The 20807-nt window shown below is 54.0% G+C and overlaps 2 protein-coding genes across 10 annotated transcripts in view; one reads left to right on the plus strand and one right to left on the minus strand.

The window, feature by feature from the left end:
* Positions 1-15417, minus strand: part of PGS1 (phosphatidylglycerophosphate synthase 1) — a 72376-nt gene extending 56959 nt beyond the window's left edge. For 8 of the 9 annotated variants that reach the window (XM_064495450.1, XM_064495456.1, XM_064495454.1 and 5 more), the window contains exon 1: positions 3328-3479. In XM_064495450.1, coding sequence (XP_064351520.1) covers positions 3328-3464 — 137 coding nt within the window. In that variant the 5' untranslated portion in view covers positions 3465-3479. Of the gene's footprint in view, positions 1-3327; positions 3480-14995 lie in introns of those variants that run through there. The other variant, XM_064495453.1, reaches the window with a different exon arrangement.
* A 545-nt stretch (positions 15418-15962) lies between these two features.
* SOCS3 (suppressor of cytokine signaling 3) lies at positions 15963-19157 on the plus strand. The gene is made up of 2 exons (XM_031469208.2): positions 15963-16158; positions 16709-19157. The coding sequence occupies exon 2, from the start codon at positions 16797-16799 to the stop codon at positions 17481-17483; it is 687 nt and encodes a 228-aa protein (XP_031325068.1). The 5' UTR covers positions 15963-16158; positions 16709-16796; the 3' UTR covers positions 17484-19157.
* Positions 19158-20807: the final 1650 nt, after the last annotated feature.

Below are 20807 nucleotides of genomic sequence, written 5' to 3' on the forward strand. Positions count from 1 at the left end.
GGGACATTGTGCTGTACACCAGAAACTGATACACTGTAATTGACTGTACTTCACTTAAAAAAAAAAAAAAAACCAACTAACCAAGAGGTGGCTCTACTGAACTCTAATGAGTTCGGGGGACTGGGTCCTAGCATCAGAAAGTTCAAAGAAGAAGTAATTTCTGGAAATCGGGTGGTCCCTCAGAGTAGAAACTACTAAGAAATTGAACAAGAGTATGTTGATCTGGCATTAGAAAATCGAATTGAAAGAACAGTTGGCTGGTTGTTTCCCTCTCACAATTCAGGAAAGTCAGGACCCCTCCACCCGACCCCACCACACACCTAGAACAAAGCAAACAGAACTTGGGTTTCAAAAATAAAGACTCTTCTGCACACACAGCTCAAACTGAAAATAGTTTTTTAAAAAGATCATTTCCTTGTATGGCAGGCAAGCTTGATTAGGAACTAACGCCCTCTTGACACATTTCCCACTAGGGTTCATCTACTCCAAATAACAAGTCAATTCTGTGTAGTCTGATGACTCCAAAAAACTATCAGAAGTTTCTGTCTCCCTCTACCGAGTGCCAGGCTTGCCACAGTCCACTCAATAGTGAGCACCTCCATCTGACCCACCTGGACATTAACTGACATGCCCCAAACTCACCTCATCATCACCCCCTAAGCCTGTCCTCCTTCTCACTCCACTTCACTTTTAGCGAAGTGTGTCACCATCCATGTGATCACCAAGTCAGAAACATGACCTACCTCCTCAGCACTCCCCCAGACAAGCCACCACTAGAGCTGATTCTAATCCAACCCTCTCTTCTATTCCCACTGTCCCTGACTTCATATAAGCCCCACCACCTCAGGCCAAGACCGCTATCAAAAGAACTTGCCCAAGGAATCTCAGAGCTTGCCCCCCGAGGTCCAGCCCAGCTCCCCTCTCTCCCTGCCATCTCTCCTCAGTACCCCAGTCAGCTCCTGGAAACGGTTTGAGGGCCTGCGGAACCTCCAAACTGCCTTCAGCTGAGGCTACACCATCAACCTACATCACTCACTATCCTTCCCTGAAGACTGGCTCTGCCCTTTCTCACCTAGCTGCTCCTATACCCCTCCAAAGCACAGCTCCAAGACCACCACCGTCAGGAAGCCGTCTGTGACTTCCAGGTGTGCTTCGGGTGCTGCCATGATCTTTTCTACCTTACTTAATTATTGCTGTTTATGGGGCTGAGCACCCTGAAGGTGGGGCTATGTATTTCCTTGTTATCGAGCAGAGCACAGCAGTGCTCTATACATGCATGCTAAATAAGTAAATGAATTCAGCTGTACATAATGATCATGAGTCAGGTGACTGCTTAAGAAAAAACAGTATTTCTAGATTACTAATTAGAAGCTATTTTAAGTAGAATTCTCTGTCACTGTGGCTGTCTCTGTAACAAAAAGGGAAACCACTGCAGTAAAGAACCTTCCCTTCCCACCACTCTGCTTGCTCGCCACGAGGATTCTCCAGGCACTCCAACTGCTGAGTCAAACTGGCAAGCTAAAATCTAAAATAATTTAAGTTCATGACTACACAGAACTATTATCAATGAATCAATGAGCAGAGTTACAAGAAACCACATCATTCGGGGAATGAGGAATTGGGAGGTGCAACCAACAATGGAGAAGAAACGAAAGTCAGCAGCCAAGAGAGGCGAGTGGCCATACAGACATGAGTAACCCCAAACACCGTGGCCACAAAGAAGCAGAAGGCACTCTGCAAACTGAATGAGGCAAAGAAAGGGTCAGAAACCTACAGTGTTGCAGTCATACTGGTCAACGCATTTAGTCCCAGTCCTAGCACAGGCAGCACCTCCAAGGATTATAAAACACTAATCTCTCACACTTGGGTCTGTAATTGAACTGCGTTCCTGGTTTACCTGTTGACCATGAGGAACATCTCTCTCCCCCCCCCAACTTAAAAAGAAATATGCAGCCACAACTACTACATCCATTGGTACCGTTTACAAAAAAGACTTTGGAAAGTCAGTTTAGACTATCCCCACCTCCTCCACAAAATACACGCACAAGAAACTCCTTTTTAAAAAGAATTTGTGGTGATTGGCCCAACATCAATTAGTAATCAATTCCAGTGTTAAACAATGATTAATCATGAAGTGTTTCTGTAGTTTAAATACATGCAAGGAAATGACAAAACTGCCGAAACAGCTCGTCCTTGAGAACGTTTTTTGAAACTTGAAACTAAATTTCTCAGTGGGTTGATACCAGGATGCAGAGTCGTCTGACTTCACTACCCACCAGAATGAACAGGTCTTTATTAAGCACCAATTACAGAAAAGGGGGGTCAGCCCTGCTACACTCCCCTCCCACTGGGCTCACTGTTGGGAAACATAAAGCCGTTTTGATCAGTAGAGCTTCCAGGAGCTCCGTCCTGTGCTGATTCTATCACCTAAAAGTTCCCCTAAATCAAACTTGAATTTTTGCTGAAAATCTTCCAACGTAACCCAATATGAAGCAAGTTCCTTCCCATACCTAGAATCAGCACACATGACTGGACCACAGATCTCTGCACCAAAGGCCAGGAGGTCAAATCTCACCCAAGTAGCAGATAAAAATCTAAGACAGGCACAAACTCTACAGAAGGATGCAATTCTAAGTTTTGTTTATTTTTTTTTAAACATCAAGTGTAAGGCTCGAGTCTCTCTAATTAAGAAAACTATTTGCACACAAGAATTTTCTCTTTTTTTTAACATTAGCAACAGCAGCAGGCCTCTTAGGTCAGCGTGTTCTCGGCAAATGTTTACTTTGAAAGACCACTGCCTGAACGAATTGTTTCAAGGCCTACTTCACTATTTCCATAACTCACTTCAGTACTTTTCCAGAACACAGGCCCTTTGGAAAGCGTAAAGGGGTTTCGAGTGGTTCCTCTTCCCTTGCCCGAGTGTTACTGACTCAGGATTGCTTCACAGCTCTCTGGCAGGATGTGAGAAACGCTGCATGCACAGAATCCCAGCAGGGCTGATTCACTCCCGCCAAGTCACCTCGCGCAGCCAGAATTACTTAAGCAAAAGACCCCTAGGACCCAAACAGTATCTCTTGCGAAGATTCTCCGAAACACAGCTTGCGGCTCAAACCAACGCGCAAACTCAGACCCTCGGCCCCGAGTGCACACACAGCCCCTCCGCTCCAGCGTCGGAGAACAGAGGCCGGGCTCGCCTCCCGCAGCCCAGGGCCTGCCCGGCGGACCTCGGGGGCGGCCGCCCCCTCCCCGGGCAGGCCCGCGCGGGGACGCCGAGGGCTCGCTGCGACGCTGTGGGGTCGGGGCCGGGCGCGCCCGCAGCCCTCTCACCTCCTGCGCCGGCGGTCCCGGTTCCTGCCGAGGCGGTCGGACAGGCGCCCCAGGAGCGCGGCCAGCCCGGGGCGGCCAGGCAGGAGGCCCAGCAGCCGCCTCCAGAACACCGGCCCCGCCGCTGCAGCCGCCGCCATGGAGACTTGCCGCTTCCGCTTCCGGCGCGAGAGAACTTTATTGACAACGACGCGCACGGACACGGGCTGCGCGGGCGAGCTGCGCGCGGAGGCGGCCCCGCCCCGCCCCGCAGCCTCAGTTTCCCGCCAAGTGGGGTGCAAGTGTGCTGCGCGCCCGGAGGCCAGGCCGCGGAGGAGCGGGACGCTGACTCGGCCTCTATACGGAATGGGGGAAGCGGGAGGGGGACCTCACCTCTCAGACCCGCCGACCGAGTTCAGGCTGGACCCCACAGGCCGAGGCCTCCACTAAGGTGTTAGATGGGCTTGTACAGAACTGAGTGACGGCTGACTCACCCGGGCGCACGGAGCACGGAAAATCCCCATCGGCCCCAGGCAGGACCAGCTTTCACCTTGTCAGCCCCGGGTCTGCAACTCCAGGAGACAGAGCAGCTCACCCAGTCCAGGTGCAGTGAAGTCGCCTCCATCCACCCGATGCGCCCAAATGCATACACACACTGTAACCTGCCCCTGGGAACGTAAGGTTCCCTGGCCAGAAAAGCTGAAAGAGCTCATCCCCATAGCCAAGAACATTTTTTGTAGCCGATTTTTTTTTTTAAAGAAAAACGTTGCAGTATTCAGAGAGGCAGGACGATGACTCTTACCTGTAACATGTAGTTCCTTGGCAGAAGCCACATAAGCTGGGCCTTTGAAACTAGAAAAGCTGCAGGAGATAATTATATCCAACTTACTGGAGGGGGGCGAGTTGTGAGGTTAAAAGGATATGGATACGCTGGACACAAAACATTCTGAATTCCACGTCCACCAAATTATCCCAGGGAAATCAATCATACGTCTCCTACAAGATTGTTTACCTCAGCCATTGTTCATATCAAAAATGTAGAAGCAATCAACAATGGGGGAGTTGGTTAAATAATGGTACATCACCATATTGGAAGACCATATTCCAGAAGAATGGTTCATGATATGAAATGTAAAATCCAAATTTCAGAATAGTATAGAGCTTATCTCATCTTGTTAAAGATTGGAAGGAGAGTGTGTGTACAGACAGACTGTAAGTAAATATACCAGAATGGTAACCTTGGTTATTTGTTGCTACTTAAGAATTTCCAAATTGTTGTAGGGGAGGGCATAGCTCAGTGGTAGATCATGTGCTTAGCATGCACAAGGTCCTGGGTTCAATCCCCAGTACCTCCACTAAAAAATAAATAAACCTAATTACCCCCCCAAAAATAAAAAGTACTTCCAAATTGCATAAAATCAGTAAGTGTTTCAGATTTCAATTTTTCCTTTAAGTTCAGAGAACTTTGCAAATACAAGGTGGAATTTGATTCAACTCTTCCAAGTTAGAAGTGGTGAATCATCCAATTGCCTAATTTCCAGGAACTAGAACGAAACCATCGCCTTGCTTGGTTCCACTTTTGCACGGTGCCTGGCACAGGGCAATTGCAGGGTCAAATTGCTGAATGGCTGCACTATGATGGAGCAATGGGTATCACATGGACCACAGGAGCATCCTAATCATCCCGAAAAGAGCTGGCCGCTTTTTGCATGTGGTGCTTTACTGCTTGAGGTATGAAGTGAGACGGTCGTAATACCATCCCACTGGGAATTTCTGATCTAAAGTAAGCTGTAGTAGCACACAGAGATATGGACAGTTTGGTAAGTTAAACTCGTAAATATTTGCGTTAAGTATAAACAGCAGGCAATGACCCTAGTCCTTTCTGAAGCCGCACCCTGGGAACCACTGGCCTTCGTGGCTGGTTTGAAACAGAGCTACAACCAGAATGAAGCAACTACTGACTTTGCCCTACAACACGCACATTTAGAGGTTGCAAAAATTTTAAACCATGGTTTTCGGAGATTGAGCAATTTTTGAAATGGTTACATTTTTACGTGATGACAGCACAAACACTCTTTCCTCTGAGAGGTCCCATCTGAGCTAGTTTGTGAGAATAAGCAGAAGAGAGAAGAAAGCCTCAGCTAACACAGGTGGCCCAGAAAGTGTGTCTGGGAGCGCCACAAGCTGCTTGAAGGACAGGCAATCTGGGCAGACACTGCTACAGCTGCTGGGGCTTCTCGGGCCACACCTTGATGACCTTGGAGGAGAAAGCATCTGTCCTCTGAAACCACCCCACCCCAGGTGGCTCGGAAGCCCATCTGCCAAGTCCCCGTCACCCTCCTGTCCTCACCCACTGCCTTCTCATTAGTCTGCTTGCTTCTTCCCAAACAGGAGGTGCCAGGGTGAGAATGACAGGGTCGATAGACTGAGGACGGAGATCATGTCTTCCAAAACGGAAAAGGAAACCCATTCATTACAAGGAGAGTTGACGTCAGGGAGTGGTGGGCTGCTGACCCTGATAGCGGGGCTGCTCTCCCAGGCAGGAAACACCAGGAAATCCTGAGCCAAGGGCCCCGTGCCTCACTATCTGTGATTCACTCCCTGAACCGAAAATCATGCCAGTGTAAGAGGAAGGCCCCTCCTTCCCCAGCTTGCTTTGTGAGTGAGGGTCTTTCCCCAACACAGGGCGGCTGCAGACTCAAGATGGGGCAACAGGCTGGCCAACCCATCTTCCACCTCAGTGATGGGAAACTGTCCTATGCTGGTTTCGCTTGGGGGTCTGATCAGCTGTTTTTGAGTAGCATGCTCTTGTTTTGTAGGGAATGTAGCCTAGATACTCAGGGTAGCACGAAACCAGCCTTAGGGCCACTACCAGCATCCCCTCTATTCTCCCACTTGGGGCGCCTCCCCAGCCTGGCCTTTTTTCAACCCTTCAAACTCCCCCCACATGTTGCTGCCTTAGGATCTTTGCATTGGCTCTTCTATCTGCTTACAAGTGTCCTCCACCCCCACCCTCTTATCCTTCTGAGTTGTGTCCCAACATTGCCTTCCCCTAGAAAGGCTGTGCTGGGCCCCATAACAGGATTTTATTTTCTTTCCCTTAAGTGCTGTGGTCTCATCTTATTTTTCGGGTGACTGCTGTGTCTTTTGCCTCCCTGCCCCACCCCCAAATATGAGCCCTTGGAGCCTGGTGTGCTCCGAGCTCCCAGAACAGGACCTGGTACCAGAAGCAGCTCACCTGCCCAGGTCTGATGAATGCATGCGTGGCAGGAGGTGGGGAGATCCGGAGCCTCCCAGCTGCAGGAGGAAACCATCCAGTTGGTGCTTTTCCACTGAGGGGTGGGGGGCAACGGTGGCTTGGCCTCCTGGGATTTTACTGACCTGTGGCCACAGGTCCCTTGGCAAACCTGGCAGCTCACAGAGCCCTTGGTCTCTCTCCCTTTGGGCCGGCAGCCCTTTGCCTGCCTTCATTCTCTCCGGGATCTGTTCTCCTCACTGAGCTGTTCCTCTGATCTTTTCCAGCCCTTAATACTCCTTCCCCCAAAACTAAGACCCAATCCCTGTCCTCCCTCACATGAAGCAGACTACTTTCCCCCTGGAGCAGGAGTTGCCAAATGTTTTCTTTCTTTTTTTTTTCAATTCAAGGATAGTCGGTGTACAATGTTGCGTCAATTTCTGATGTACAGCATGATTCAATCATACATGGACACGCATATATTCCTTTTCATATTCTTATTAATTATAGGTTATAAGATACTAAATATAGTTCCCTGTGCTGCACAGTATAAACTTGTTGTTCATCTAGTTTATATATAGTAGTTAGTATCTATAAATCTCAAACTCCCAATTTATCCCTTCTCACCCCCTTTCCCCTCTGTGACCATAAGTTTTTCTCTCTGTTAATGAGTCTGTTTCTGTATTGTAAATAAATTTATTTGTTGTGTCTTTTTCTTTTTAAGATTCCACATATAAGTGATATCATGTGGTATTTTTCTTTCTCTTTCTGGCTTACTTCACTTAGTATGATAATCTCCAGGTCCATCCATGTTGCTGCAAATGGCATTATTTTTTCCTTTTTGTGGCTGAGTAGTATTCCATTGTATAAATATATCATAACTTCTGTCTAGTCATCCGTCGATGGACATTTAGGTCCAAATGTTTTCTTAAGAGGCCTAACAGTAAATATTTTCACACTTTGCAAGCCAGACAGTCTTAGGGGCAACTACTCAAGTCTGGTGCAAAAGCCACAAGCAATATGAATGAGTGTGGTTGTATTTTCAATAAAACTTTATTTATAAAAGCATTCCACCAACCCTGCCAATGTCTGCTTCAGGAAAGAGCTTCTCCCTGGCCTGCAGCAGTGGACTTGGCATGGGTCCTGTCGGGCCTGTCTGGCCCTAAAACTAGGAGAGATGAGGTCTTCCAGCACCAGGGGCCTGCCTCAGTTGGGAGCTGTGAGTTGGGAAAAACAAACTGGCTAAGCACTGAAGTTCAAACCAGCAACCTCAATGCTGGGGTGGGGGAGCCAGGTCAAGGTTCCTGCATTTATCATTTAAACTTTTCAGTGTGGAAAACCTTGTCATCTGCAAAACAAAACACCTATTGCTCAATGGCTCTGTCACCACAAAGAGGCCCCAGATAATCTGGCATTTCACCAACAAGCAGCCAGAGCCCAAATTTCTGGAAATGCCTCCCAGGCAGAGCGTGCTGGTTTGCTTCTCTGTCCTGGTGAGAGATAAGTGCAGCTCTGGGCTTCAGGGGAATCTCAGCCTCCTGTGGCGTGGCAGGCGGCCAGCGCCACCCCATCGAGGAGCTGCGAGCCTCCTCCGGACCCGGCAGCCCAACGCGTGGGGAACACGGCTGCCCGAGGCCAGTCATGCGCCAGGGAATCCCGGGCTCCCTGAGCCCCACTTGGATGGCAGAAGGGAGCTGCTGGGGAGCCGCCTGGCAGAACCCCACCCTGCCACCACCTTCCCCAGCTCCTCCTTGCCCAGTCCCCACGTGGACCCAAGAGGCTCAGAGGGTGCCAGGGCTGGCTCCAGAGTCTCCAACAGAACAAGTCTTGCTTGAGATGAGGCCAAATCAGACCAGGCCCATGCGGGTTGGAGAGGAGGCTCTGGGCTCACAGGCCTGGGCTTGATTTATTTCCAGTCTCCTGGAATTTAGGAAAGAGACTCAACATAAATCTCCAAACTCAGTTACCCTTCCTGCCCCTCGGCCTAGAGAGGTGGGAGGACAGAGGCCAGGCAGAGTTGCTGCTTCAGTGCCTGCGGCTCCTGGAAGTGCGGTGGGGGTGGGGGCCGGCAGTCACCCTGGGAGGGGTGGGTAGGGGTGCCCTGCTGAGCTGGAGAGCCCAGGTCCCATCCAGAGGGCTAACAGAAACCTGCCAGAACATAGCCCCATAGCTGCCAGATCATCCAGTTTTTCCAAAAAAAAGTCCCAAATTCAAATGTCAATGTGAAATTTCCAGATTTTTAAATGCCCCAAATTTTAAAATTCTGTACAGGCCAACCAACGCAACTACAGGCTACATACAGCCTGCAGCTCCCCACTTCACAAACATGTTTTGGGCATATAAAAAAATGCCCCAGGCAGTGCAGATCACAGCTCACCCTTTTGTACCTTTTGGGTATTGAACCTTGGGTCCGTCTTGCTTGCTTATGAAAGTTTACAGCATATCAGAAAACAGAGATTTGCCTAACCCACTTCCCACCGGTAGAATGGGGTAGAATATTCCATCTTCTCAGCTCATGGCTACCTCTGGTTGAGCTCGGAAGCAGGGGGCTAAGGCGGGAGGTGGGCGGGAGGGAGAGTGAGACAGTGGAAAAGACGCTTGGTGGCAGAGCCCAGGGGCCCTGGCATGTCTGTCCTGGGCTCTGCTAACTCCTAGCACCTAGAGGCTTGGAGATGTGGGGAGATGACCTCTCCAGACCTCAGCTTCCCATCAGCCTGCATGTGTCTCTTCCTCAGGGAATCCCCTCAGATGTCCCCCTCCATAGGTTGGGTCTCCCCATAATATTCTCACACAGCCCCCTGGGGACTTCTCTTTCAGAGCACTTAGCAGAGTCGAAATTAACTAGTCATGAGGGCAGGGTGTAGCTCAGTGGTACAGCATGTACTCAGCATGCACGAGGCCCTGGGTTCAATCCCCGGTACCTCCACTAAAAAAAAAGAAAAAGGAAAAAAAAGAAAAGAAATTAACTAGTTATGACATCGTGGGAGAACCTTGTCCTTCTGGAAAGAATCTAAGCTCCATGAGGGCCCAGACTGATAAATTCCAGGCATCCAAATCAATCTCTGACACACAGGAGGTGCTCAAAAATTCTCTCTTTAAGGAATGAATAAATGGTTTTGTAAAATAAATCTTGCAGGAGCAAGAAGTGACTCTGGGCAGGTCCACTTATCCCAGAAATCTGGACTGCTGCCAGCATTTTGTTTACAATTATAGGGGTCTTATGAAATCCTGGGCAGGGGCAGTTCCTGCACCCTGGGTAAGGACACAATGAACTCCACCCAGGTGTGTGCAGTGTGGGAAAGAGATGTGGAAAGGCATGGCCTGGGAGAGCCACCCCTCAAAGTCACACCTTCGAATCTCACCTCTGTCCCTGATGGAGACCCCCACTTCCCACTCCTCCTGACCCACTTCTCTGCTGTCCCAGCTGGTTTGGACCTCGAGAGCCAGAAGGAAGATATATCGCATTCCTTTGAACTTGCCCAAGCATCAGTGCGTGACAAAGTGTGCATGCCAACATGTGCTTCACAATTCGGGGGAAACAGGGACCTTCCGAGTGGTGTCCCACACCTGGATGGGGGACCCAGGAGGTTTTCGTGGAGACCTGCTTCTGCAGGGAGCCTGACCACAGGCCCAGTAGGTCAGTTCAGATGCTCCGTGCACACCCAGAGAAGGGGATGAGCAGCACCTGACCCAAGAGCCCCACAGGTGGAGGGGGTCCCCACTGCCTTGGCTGGGGGGCCAGCCTATTTGGTTACTGCAGGGCCAGCCTGACAATTGCATCCACCAGCCAGTCCCCCGCCCATCCTGGCTCCTGGAGCCTGCCTCACTCCTCAGCCCAGGCTGTCCTCCCTCTCTCGGGGCACTGCCACTTCAGCTCCAGGCGCTGGGCCAGGCCTCATCTGCATTACAGCCCAGATGGTTCACCACAGCCTCGCTTCCCAGAACTGCCCGCTACCCGGGTGTCTGTTCCCGGGCTCAGAAAAGGGCACAGACGCAGGCACAGGGGCCGCTTTGGGGCAGATAGAGACTCTTCCCATCCCAGCCCGGGACAGAGCCGGGTTTGTTGGTTTGGGGTCAGGGGAGAGAATTGGCTGGAAGTGAACTCCCCTCAGTCTCTGCCCCCAACTCAGAAGTTGTAACAGATGTAGATTCGCTCCCTTCCCAGATGCACCCCACACACTTCATCCTCTCCAGGCTCTCCAAGAGTCACCCCCACCCACCCCCCCTCTGTCCCTCCCCCTCTGTCCCTCCCGGCTCCTCTGCTGGTGGAGGAAAGCCCCCCACCCCAGGGTAGGGGTCTGAGCTCTGGCCCAGCCCAAGGGAAGGCCTCTGAAGGCAGGGTGGGTAAGAGGGTGGGTGGGTAAAGTGTTTTCTCCCCCCCCCACCCAGCACTTTTTCTGGGAAATGCCAGAGGCCGGCTGGGCCAGGAATGTCAGGCTTGAAAGGACTCCTCCGCTGCTCACAGACATCTGAGCCACAAACCTTTTCATTAGCTCCTCAGCCCCTCCCGGCAGAAACAAAGGCCTGAAAACTGGAATGCCACTTCCCGCTGCAAGCCATTGTCCAGGCCTCCCCAACTCCCTCCCCTCCATTGTCTAAAGCAGGAAAGAGAGATCAGAGTCAACCTGGGATGCTATGCAACCCTTGGGCCTTTCTTCCTGCACTGGAAGGGTCATCCCTGCCATCGCCCTGGGGCCAGCAAGGCTGGCTCCCACCATCAGTGCTGGCAGGCAGGGGCTTCAACTCAGAGGAACTAAAATGCTGATCAGGGCTGGACAGTCTAAGGAAGGCCAGCCCTCGGAACGCCTCACTGGGGCAGTGGGGACAGGGCTTCCAGGAGATGGGGTGGGATGCACCCCCACCCCCCGTTTTCTCCAAATTGTCCAGGAGAAAGGGTAGCAGAAGCACAATCAGCGCAGGCAGTTGAATCCCGGGTGCCTCCTCGTGCGGTAGAAAGCCCACCAGTCTTGAGACAGAGGGAGGCCTCAAGCTTGGCATTGAGCAACTCTGTGGTCTGAGGCCAGTCTCCTCACCCATCTGGCTGCAGATGCAACCACCCAACAACACAATGGCGACGTTAGTGCCCGCCTCCCAGCCCAGCCTCTGGAGGGCGAGGAGATCATGCATGCCAGCGTGGGACCCTGTGTTCGCTGAGCCATGCCATTGCTTCCTGCGACCAGCCCCCGGGCGCCGGCGTTCCCATCCAGGAGGTCTGGGGAAGAGTCACCATCTGTCACATACCATGAGTAAGTAAGTGAAGCCCCATAGGCAGCTGAAACCACTGTGTACTTCCCCTCCGTCATGAATGAATATCTTTATCTTTATGACCAAGTACCTTTGCCTGGAAATGGGATTTTGACTTCGCAAGAAGTTCTGCAAAGGGAGAGATTAGGAAAAGGCAGGAGGCTCCTAAACCCCTTAGCCAGCAAAGCAGCAGGGAGGGGCCGAGGGGCCAGACCTGGACAGTTTCTCTCCACAGGAGTCCCCAGCAGACACGTAAGGTGCCTTAGGTCTGGGCATCTCTCTTGCCTGGAAGTGGCTCCCTGGGAGTGTGCCCTGTATTGGCCTGATGTCTCCTCCCTGACTCTCCCAGCAAAATTTGAGTCTTCACTCACTTTGTCTTCAGAGTCGCAGGCCAAGTAGTTTCCACCAACCACACAGGGGCTTCTAGAACCTCTTTCCCAACTATACAGTTGCTCCTGAGCCCTGCAGGAAAAAACCAAAAGCTACTCTAGAAGAAAAGAGTCGGCGGTATCTAAAAATGATGGAAAACAGAAGTCAACACAATCCTTTATGTAAAGATGTATTGAGTACTTTCTAGGCTTATGAAGAAAAAATAATCAAATACAGTCCTTTTCCTCTAGGTTACTACCGGACAAGTAGTCAGAGTGTGTTGGTCAGCACAGAAAGAGCTATCCTTAAAGTTTAGACTGTGTCTCTGCCTAATCTTAAAGGAAAAGTAGAAATCAGCCAAGGCGTGGAAGGCAGTTCCACCCAGAGGAAACCGAACATGCAAAGACCCAGGCCTAGGGAACATTCTGGACACAGCCTGGAGCTCCATGGAGCTGGAGCTTGAAGTGTCAGTGGGGCATAGGCAGTTGATGAAGCTGAGATGGAACAGAGAGCCTTAGGTATACACTCACTGAGAGGTTCAGATCATCCCAAAGGCAATGGGAAACTCCTGGGGATACTAGAAAGCCAAAGGGAAACTTGGTGACTGGGTGAACTGTTTGAAGACAAGGAGCTTTTTGGAATGTATCTCAGATAGGAGATATATAGCTGTCCAAAACATAAAGCCATTCATAGTCACATCGATCCCTTAGTAGCCTAAGCTGTAGTCGATCAGCTCCCCATAAAAAACACCCCAGTGCTTTCAAAATAATTATAGCTAACATGCATTGAGCATTTAATCATTGCAAGGCACTATTCTAAGCATCTTGCATGCATTAGCTCAGTCCTCACAACCACCGGATGAAGCAGGTACTATTATCAGCTCACTTTACAAATAAGGAAACCGAGGCACAGCTGGGGAAGTCAGTGGCCCAAAGTCATACTGCTACTAAGGTGGTAGGGCCCGGACAGCAGTTCAGTATCAGGAGTGTGTAGGCAGGGAGCCCAACCTCCCTTCCCTACCCTTCTGCGACAGGACAGCTTCTTTCACGGTCTGGGCATGTGTGCTGCCCCCGCCCCTCCTCTCTGCTCTTCAAATCGTCCCTGTGCTCTTGGACCCGCTCTAAGCTCCCTGCCAGTCATGCAGCCTTTGCTGCTGGCCCTCGGCAGAGCCCAGGCTCCCTGGGGTACCACACCATTGACATTAGGACTTACCTGTTTCAGAGGTATGAGTCTCTCCAACCAGACTGGGAATCCCAAGCTCCAGGGCTGTTTCTTCCCCCTTACCTCTCCCCTCTCTTACTTCAAACTCCCTCTCCCCCCTCAAAATGAATTACCACGGTCTTCTAGGATTGTAATTACAAACACCCCTTTCTCATGGCACTCATCACTTGGGGACCCCAAGTCTCTTGCTTCGCCTGTGTCCCTGCAGGATTCACCCAGCACATCTGTCTTCCCAGCACTTTGCCCCGTGCCTGGCAAAAGCAGGCACTCAATGAGGGTTTGTGGAATGGATGAATGAACCTGACTTGTGTCAGAGCCTTATAATTTACAAAGCATTTTCTCTTCCATTAACTCAAGGGCTGTTCCTTGTCCTCTGCAGGGCTCAGCACAGAAGCGGACAGTCACGGTGCAGCCTCTTAATCAATGGATGAGAATAAGAATGAACTCCTGATTCTAGAGAGAAGGAGAATCCGTTTCTTTAGCTCACACGTATCCTGAGGGCAAAGACTGGGTCTTATTCGTCATTGTATTTCGATGCCCAGCATGGTGTCTGGTACATAGAGCCCACTATCTGTGAAATGTGATGAATAAATCAATTTCCCCTCTGCAGAAGTAACAAGACTTCCTCCTTGCAACTGCTCTCCTAATAGAACTGGAAGGGAGAACTGGACTGAATTACTTCCATTTCTAACACACTTTGAAATGTGCAGAATCTTCTTTTTTTTAGTCTCAGATCTCTGATGGTAAAAGGTTATTATTCCCATTGTACAGATGGCAAAGCTGAATCCCAGAGAGGCTAGCTGTCCTGCCCACATCTCACTTAGTCCCCTGACATCTCACTTAGTCCCCTGACATCTGTCGGGGAGAGAGGTAATGGCATAGACTGAAGACACAGTGGCAAATCGAAGTCACAGTAAGGTGCCTATCAAATCCCAGAGAAGCAATGGGGCCAGCTCTCCGCATTCCAAACTCCTAAGCACCTTTCCTCTCCTTTCCAACCCATTATCCTCAGTGGTGTGGCATCTGGGAAGAAGGCAGAGTCCCAAGCCCTCAGCCTCTGCGTCGGAGAGATGACCGTCTAAGTGCCGCTTAAGCTGGTTCTCAGGTGTCTGCAGCACCCTCACTGCCTGTTTAAGGACAGATTGCAGAACTTCCCATCCTTTGTAAAGCTGGCTCTGGTTAGCCCCAACCACCCACATCCATGCCAACGTGACCAAGAACAAATCCATTGTTTACCTCAATCACGTCTTTTCATCCCCAGGGAGCGATCAGACCCCCCCCACCATAAGTTGGGGGGCCACATTCTAGGCGGAACTGGACCACCTGGAAGTGGGTTGAACTCCTGAACACTGCTTTCTGGAAATCCTCCCCTGCTGGATTTTTATTCCCAGGGTTAATTTCAGGCTGTGATGTGAATTCTCTCTTCGGTCCCCGGAGAAGATCCCCCGCCGCAGCTCCTGAGCCAGCATCCCCACCGCCCCCTCGGGTTCCCATTCCAGAGCTTGTGGGGAGCAGCACCAAACTTCGCACCACCCAGCAGTCCCCAGGGCGCCCTCTAGCGGACGCGGGGCGCGGAGTGGGGCCATCGCTCGCCCTCGGGCCAGTGTCGCCGCATAAGCGTACCTGGCAGGACCCACACCACACATCGCAGGTTTGGAGACCCAGAAGCGTGAAAGCGGTTGTTGTTTGTGTTTTTCTCTTCTTTTTTTTTTTTGCTGGTAGGAGGCGGCACCCGTGTCGGCGTCAGCAAAGAATCTGGCAGTGGGCGGATGGGCTGAGGTGGGACAGCTGCCACGCAGGCTGCGTCCCCTCTACCCTTGGGACTCGCGGCTTCGCCTCAGGGACGTGCCCACAGGTGACTGTCGCGCGTCCCCGTCCCCAACCCCGGTCTCCCAGGTCCAGTCCCAGTTTCTCGGCCCGGCCTTGGGGTGTCCCCTGTTCCCCTGAGGCAGGCCCGGGCCTCCTGGGACCGCGATCGGGACCTCAGGCAGGCGCGGGTGGGGGCGAGGGGTTGTCCCCGCGAGGTCCGAGAAGAAGGGAAGGGGAGCTGGGAGCCTCTCCCGCTCGGCCTCCTGGAACTGCCCGCGCTCCGGGAGCTGCGCCCCCGCCTCTGCCAGAAACTGGCCTTCTTAGAAGGGAGGGGGGAAAGTGTGAATGAGAAGTTGGGGGCGGAGCGCGCGCGGGGGAGGGGCCGCTGCCAGGAACGCGCCGCCGGGGCTGGCGCCGCGCCCGCCGGCCGCCCTGGCCGCCTCGCGTCGCGCTTTGTCTCTGCGCGCGTCTCTGCGGGTCCCTAGCCCTGCTCGCGGCCCGCCCTCGGCCGCCCGCGGCCCCTCCCTCCCCTCCGCGCGCAGCCTTTCATTGCTGCGAGTAGTGACTAAACATTACAAGAAGGCCGGCCACGCAGTTCCAGGAATCGGGGGGCGGGGCGCCGCGGCCGTGTATATACCCGCGAGCGCGGCCTCCGCGGCGGCTCCGACTCGGACTCCCCGTGCCGCCGTCGCTGCTGCCGCCGCCGCCGCGACTCCGGCCCCGCACGCCGCCCGCACGGCCCAGCTCCAGCCGCGGCCCCTCGCCTCACCCCCGCCCCGCCGGCCCGGGGGCGCGCAGGGGGCAGGGCGGGCGTCCCGGCGAAGCCCGAGGGACGCGCGCGCGAGGCCCCTTTGTGGACTTCACGGCCGCCAACATCTGGGCGCAGCGCGGGCCACCGCTGGCCGCCGCGCCGCCGCCGCGCCTTGGGGACCGTAGGAGGCGCAGCCCCAAGGCAAGAGACTTCGGTTTGGGACCAGGTAGGAAGGAGGGGCGCGGCGTGGAGGGGGGTGGAGTGCTCACTAGTCCCGGGAGCTTTTCCCGGTTTCCCCTCCCCTTCCCGGGTCATTCCCGGCAGGGAGGGGACGAGGTAGGGGGCAGAGCGGATGGAAGCTGGAGATCCCAGGTTCCCGGAATAGCCAGGCTGGGGCCCTCAGGCTTCTTGGGTCCCCTCCCTACCCCCCATGCCTCGGATTTCTCTCTCCGTCCCCGCCACCCGGGGCCACCGGACTGAGCGGCGCCCAGGAGCGTCCCGGGGGCCCTTCTCCGGCTCCCCACCCGGCCACGCTCCTGGAGACCCAACTTCCGCGCCCGAGTTTTCCACTCGGCGCCTTCCCAGTGCGTGCTGGGGAAGGGGCTGCCAGGGGGAGGGGGCTGGGCGGGCTCCGCGGTGCGTCCAGGTCGGAACGCGGGCCGAGACGAGCGCCTCCGGGGTGTCCCGACCGCTTGGAGGAGGCAGGGGAGCCGGGGCGGGCCGGGCGCGCTGGAGGATTCCGGGCACTCACGCGGCGCGCGCCTTCCTCCCCGCAGCCCCCCGGGATGCGGTAGCGGCCGCTGTGCGGAGGCCGCCGAGCAGCTGCAGCCGCCGCCGCGCAGATCCACGCTGGCTCCGTGCGCCATGGTCACCCACAGCAAGTTTCCCGCCGCCGGGATGAGCCGCCCCCTGGACACCAGCCTGCGCCTCAAGACCTTCAGCTCCAAGAGCGAGTACCAGCTGGTGGTGAACGCAGTGCGCAAGCTGCAGGAGAGCGGCTTCTACTGGAGCGCCGTGACAGGCGGCGAGGCGAACCTGCTGCTCAGCGCCGAGCCCGCCGGCACCTTCCTCATCCGCGACAGTTCGGACCAGCGCCACTTCTTCACGCTCAGCGTCAAGACCCAGTCTGGGACCAAGAACCTGCGCATACAGTGCGAGGGGGGCAGCTTCTCGCTGCAGAGCGACCCCCGGAGCACGCAGCCCGTGCCCCGCTTCGACTGCGTGCTCAAACTGGTGCATCACTACATGCCGCCCTCCGGCGCCCCCTCCTTCTCGCCCCTGCCTGAACCCTCCTCCTCTCCCTCCTCCGACGTGCCCGAGCAGCCGCCCGCCCAGCCGCTCCCGGGGAGTCCCCCTAGGAGAGCCTATTACATCTACTCGGGGGGCGAGAAGATCCCTCTGGTGTTGAGCCGGCCCCTATCCTCCAATGTGGCGACTCTCCAACATCTCTGTCGGAAGACGGTCAACGGCCATCTGGACTCCTATGAGAAAGTCACCCAGCTGCCTGGGCCCATTCGGGAGTTCCTGGACCAGTACGATGCCCCGCTTTAAAGACCAAAGTGCAGGGGTCGGGGCGAGGGACCCAGGTCCCCTCTCCCCCGTGGCACATGGCACAAGCACAAGAATCCTGCCGTGAGAGTCCTGCAGCTCTGGGCGAGTCAGGGGGCGGACAGGCCCCTCCCTCTGGCCCTCCCCCCCACCCCGCAGAACGGGGTGGGCAGGACCAGGAATGTGTTTGAGGGGAGGGGGAGACACCTGAGCGCCCCTCCCCCACTCCAACTTCTCCGGAGGAGCCAGCGGGCTCTGGGGGACAACAGCAGCGACAGCAGTGGGTTCTCTCTCCTCTCCGCTTCCTCGACACCCCCTGCCCTTCCAAACGGGGGACACTGCGGGAGTGCTGAACTAGTGAGAACTGCCCGGGAATCTTCGAACTTTCCAACAGAACTTGTTTGCTCTTTGATTTGGTTTAAAACAGAGCTTTAAACCTGAGCAGGTCTGGGGCCTGGAAAAGGGTGGATTTGGACCAGAGAGGGCGCCTCAGGGGCCCAGGGCTGCAGGCTGGCCAAGGAAATGGCCACTCCCACAGCCCAGCTCAGGTGAGGAGGGTGGCTGCCTGCTCCACCCCTGGCTCTGGGGAGGAGGGCAAGGGGTGACCTGAAGGGGGCTTTTCTGCTCCCACCCCCGACTCCTCCCCCTCTCCCTTGGGACAGCCACCAGGAACACAGGTCCTAGAGTCCAACTAGTGCCTGAGAGCCCAGGGCCCTTCCCCCGTTTTAAGGGGGCGGTGGCATTTGAAGGGGGATGGATGGGCTGGTCAGTTGTTCTTCTTTCCCCACCCATGCTATTCCTTCCAGCACCTGGTGGGTGGGGGGAGGATGGAAAAGATGAGCCACCTTTGACCCCAGACCCAGGACAGAGAAGATGGGAGATTCTACTTTGTGCCTCCTGACTATCTGGCTAGGAGATTTGCCTTAAATGCTCCCTGTCCCATGGATAGGGACTGGCACACAAGAAGCCACACACTCGCCAATCCAGGCAGAGGCCAAGGAATTCTCGGAGGGGCTCACCATTTGGCTGGGGGGTTGGAGATGGGGGGGGGCAGGGATCCACGCCTTCCAGCTGAAGGCAGGAAGGATACTCGCCCAGTTGGTATTGCCTGGTCAGTGGTGCCTGGGCTCTGGCCAGAGCAGAGCCACCAAGTCCCACAGCCCCTCAGACCCTGCACAGCCCTCCCTCCTCACTTTGGGGGACTGGCACAGGCAGGAAGTCGGTGAGAGGCCCTGCCACCCAGCTGCTCCCGCTCTGCAATAGCACTGATCAGTGAAAACTTACAGGAATGTAGCGGCGATGGAATTACCTGGAACTGTTCTTTTTTGGGGAAAACTAAGCAAACACAAAGTTTTCTGTGTCAGGTATTGGGCTGGATGGGGCAGCTGTGTGTTGGGGTGGTTTTTTTTTTTCCTGTTATTTTGTTTGGGTTTTGTTTTTGTTTTTTAATAATGTTTACAATCTGCCTCAATCACTCTGTCTTTTATAAAGATTCCACCTCCAGTCCTCTCCCCACCGCCCCCCCCCGCTCCCCCCACCCAGGCCTTCGAGGCTGTTAGGAGATGCTTGAAGAACTCAACAAATACCAATCCAAGTCAAACTTTGCACATATTTATATTTATATTCAAAAAAGAAACATTTCAGTAATTTATAATAAAGAGCACTATTTTTTAATGAAAAACAAGACTTGAGCCTTTTTCCCCCTGCCCCCTCTGCCTTGCTTTCTCTTTCACCCACACCCACACTCTGCATGGGGTGGGGGGAGAGCCCCACAGAGGGTGGCAGCTCTGCCCCCTTGCTGTCCTGGCTGGCGCTGCTCACAATGGACTCAAACTCTGGCTTCACGTCACTGACAAATGAAGGCAGCTACCTAGCTGGTACCGAGAGGGGTAATTCCTGCTAGTCTGATTCAGATCTGACCAGAATATGCAAAGCAAGTTCGAAGGAAGCGCTTCAAAGGGCTTGCAGGGAGTATAAGCTGAGCTGTGGTCAAAGCTTTTAGAGGCTCCAAGCTATAAGCTATTAGAGGCGCTGGGCTCCTTGGCAGGGAGGTGTTCCGAGAAAGCCCAGGCTACAGGGTCCTGGCGGTGACCCATGACCTCGCCACAAGGGAGGTGGGGGAAGGGATAGTCCCAATGCAAACCCTGCATGCAGTGGGCTACCCTCCCCCCAACCGGGACACTGCCTTCCCACACCTCCAGCTTCCCTCCCAATTCCTGGGAGCCCCAACCTGAGCAGTGGATGGGGCTACCTGCCACCCAAGAGGGCAGTCATCTATTCATCTGTTTTTCAGCCACGCCCAGTCCCTGAACACTTAAGAGACCACCTGGGTTAAACCTTCCCAGCCACCCCCACAAGGCAGGTGTTGTCACCCCATGTTCTCAGACACTGCTGTGTGCTACATGGAAGCGGGGACTTGGATGGGTCACTTCTGATGCCTAGAATGGTTCTCAGTAAATATGTGTTGGCTGAGTTGGGGGAGCCACTCGGGTTCATAGAAGTTAAAGCGGCCTGCCCAAGGACACGCCACTTGGGAATGTGGGAAAGACAGGCTAGGAATCCAGGCACTTTTGATTTTCCCAAAGTCTGTGAACTCTCTGCCTCCCTAAGTAAGCACCAAGTATATGGCCCCTAGGTGGGTACCCCCTGCAAAGCCAAGAGGTTGGAACACCCACACACACACACACCACCATGTGCCTACTCAGCACTAGGGTTCTGCTAAAAAACAAACTAAAAATGCCTTTTCTGTGACATATTCCTCCCATGTTTCTTCCTCCCCCAAACCTCCAGACCTGACAGCTGGAGAGATGAGGGTTCTCCCCAAGTCAGGGGTCCCATCTCCTCCCCTGAGCCCCAGGTGCCTGAAACAAATGCCCTCTTCCCGGCCCCTGATAAGCTGCTCCAGGAATCAGTGTCCAAAAGGCAACAGAGAGTAAATAAACAGTCATTTTTCTTTCCCATTTCCTGGACTTTTGGAGGAAAATAACCTAAAGTAACAGCAAAGGGCCAGGCCAGGTGTGAGACTGCTGAGTGGACAGAGCACATGAGACCCCCACCAGAGAGACCTCTGGAACTGAAGATGCAGACCCAGGCAAGGTCACCTTCTAGAGGACAAGGTCAAGTGGAGGGACCCAGTGGGGCCCGGCTCCCCAGTGCCTCCCAGGATGATGAGAACCTGGGACACTTCTGGCAGGCTCTTCCCCACCTCAGGGCCTGCCAGCCTGCCACCATTTGCCTTCCACGCAAACAGGTCACATCTGCTGGTACAAAACCTCGATGGATCCTTGGAACCCAGAGCGCACCAAGGGCCTGTGCTCAGCCCAGAAG

Source organism: Camelus dromedarius, chromosome 16 (genome assembly GCF_036321535.1).
Source record: "Camelus dromedarius isolate mCamDro1 chromosome 16, mCamDro1.pat, whole genome shotgun sequence".
NCBI lineage: Eukaryota > Metazoa > Chordata > Mammalia > Artiodactyla > Camelidae > Camelus > Camelus dromedarius.

Bases quoted from the DNA above. Each gene is read 5' to 3' on its own strand.
- SOCS3 (XM_031469208.2), top strand. From the start codon at position 16,797: ATGGTCACCCACAGCAAGTTTCCCGCCGCCGGGATGAGCCGCCCCCTG.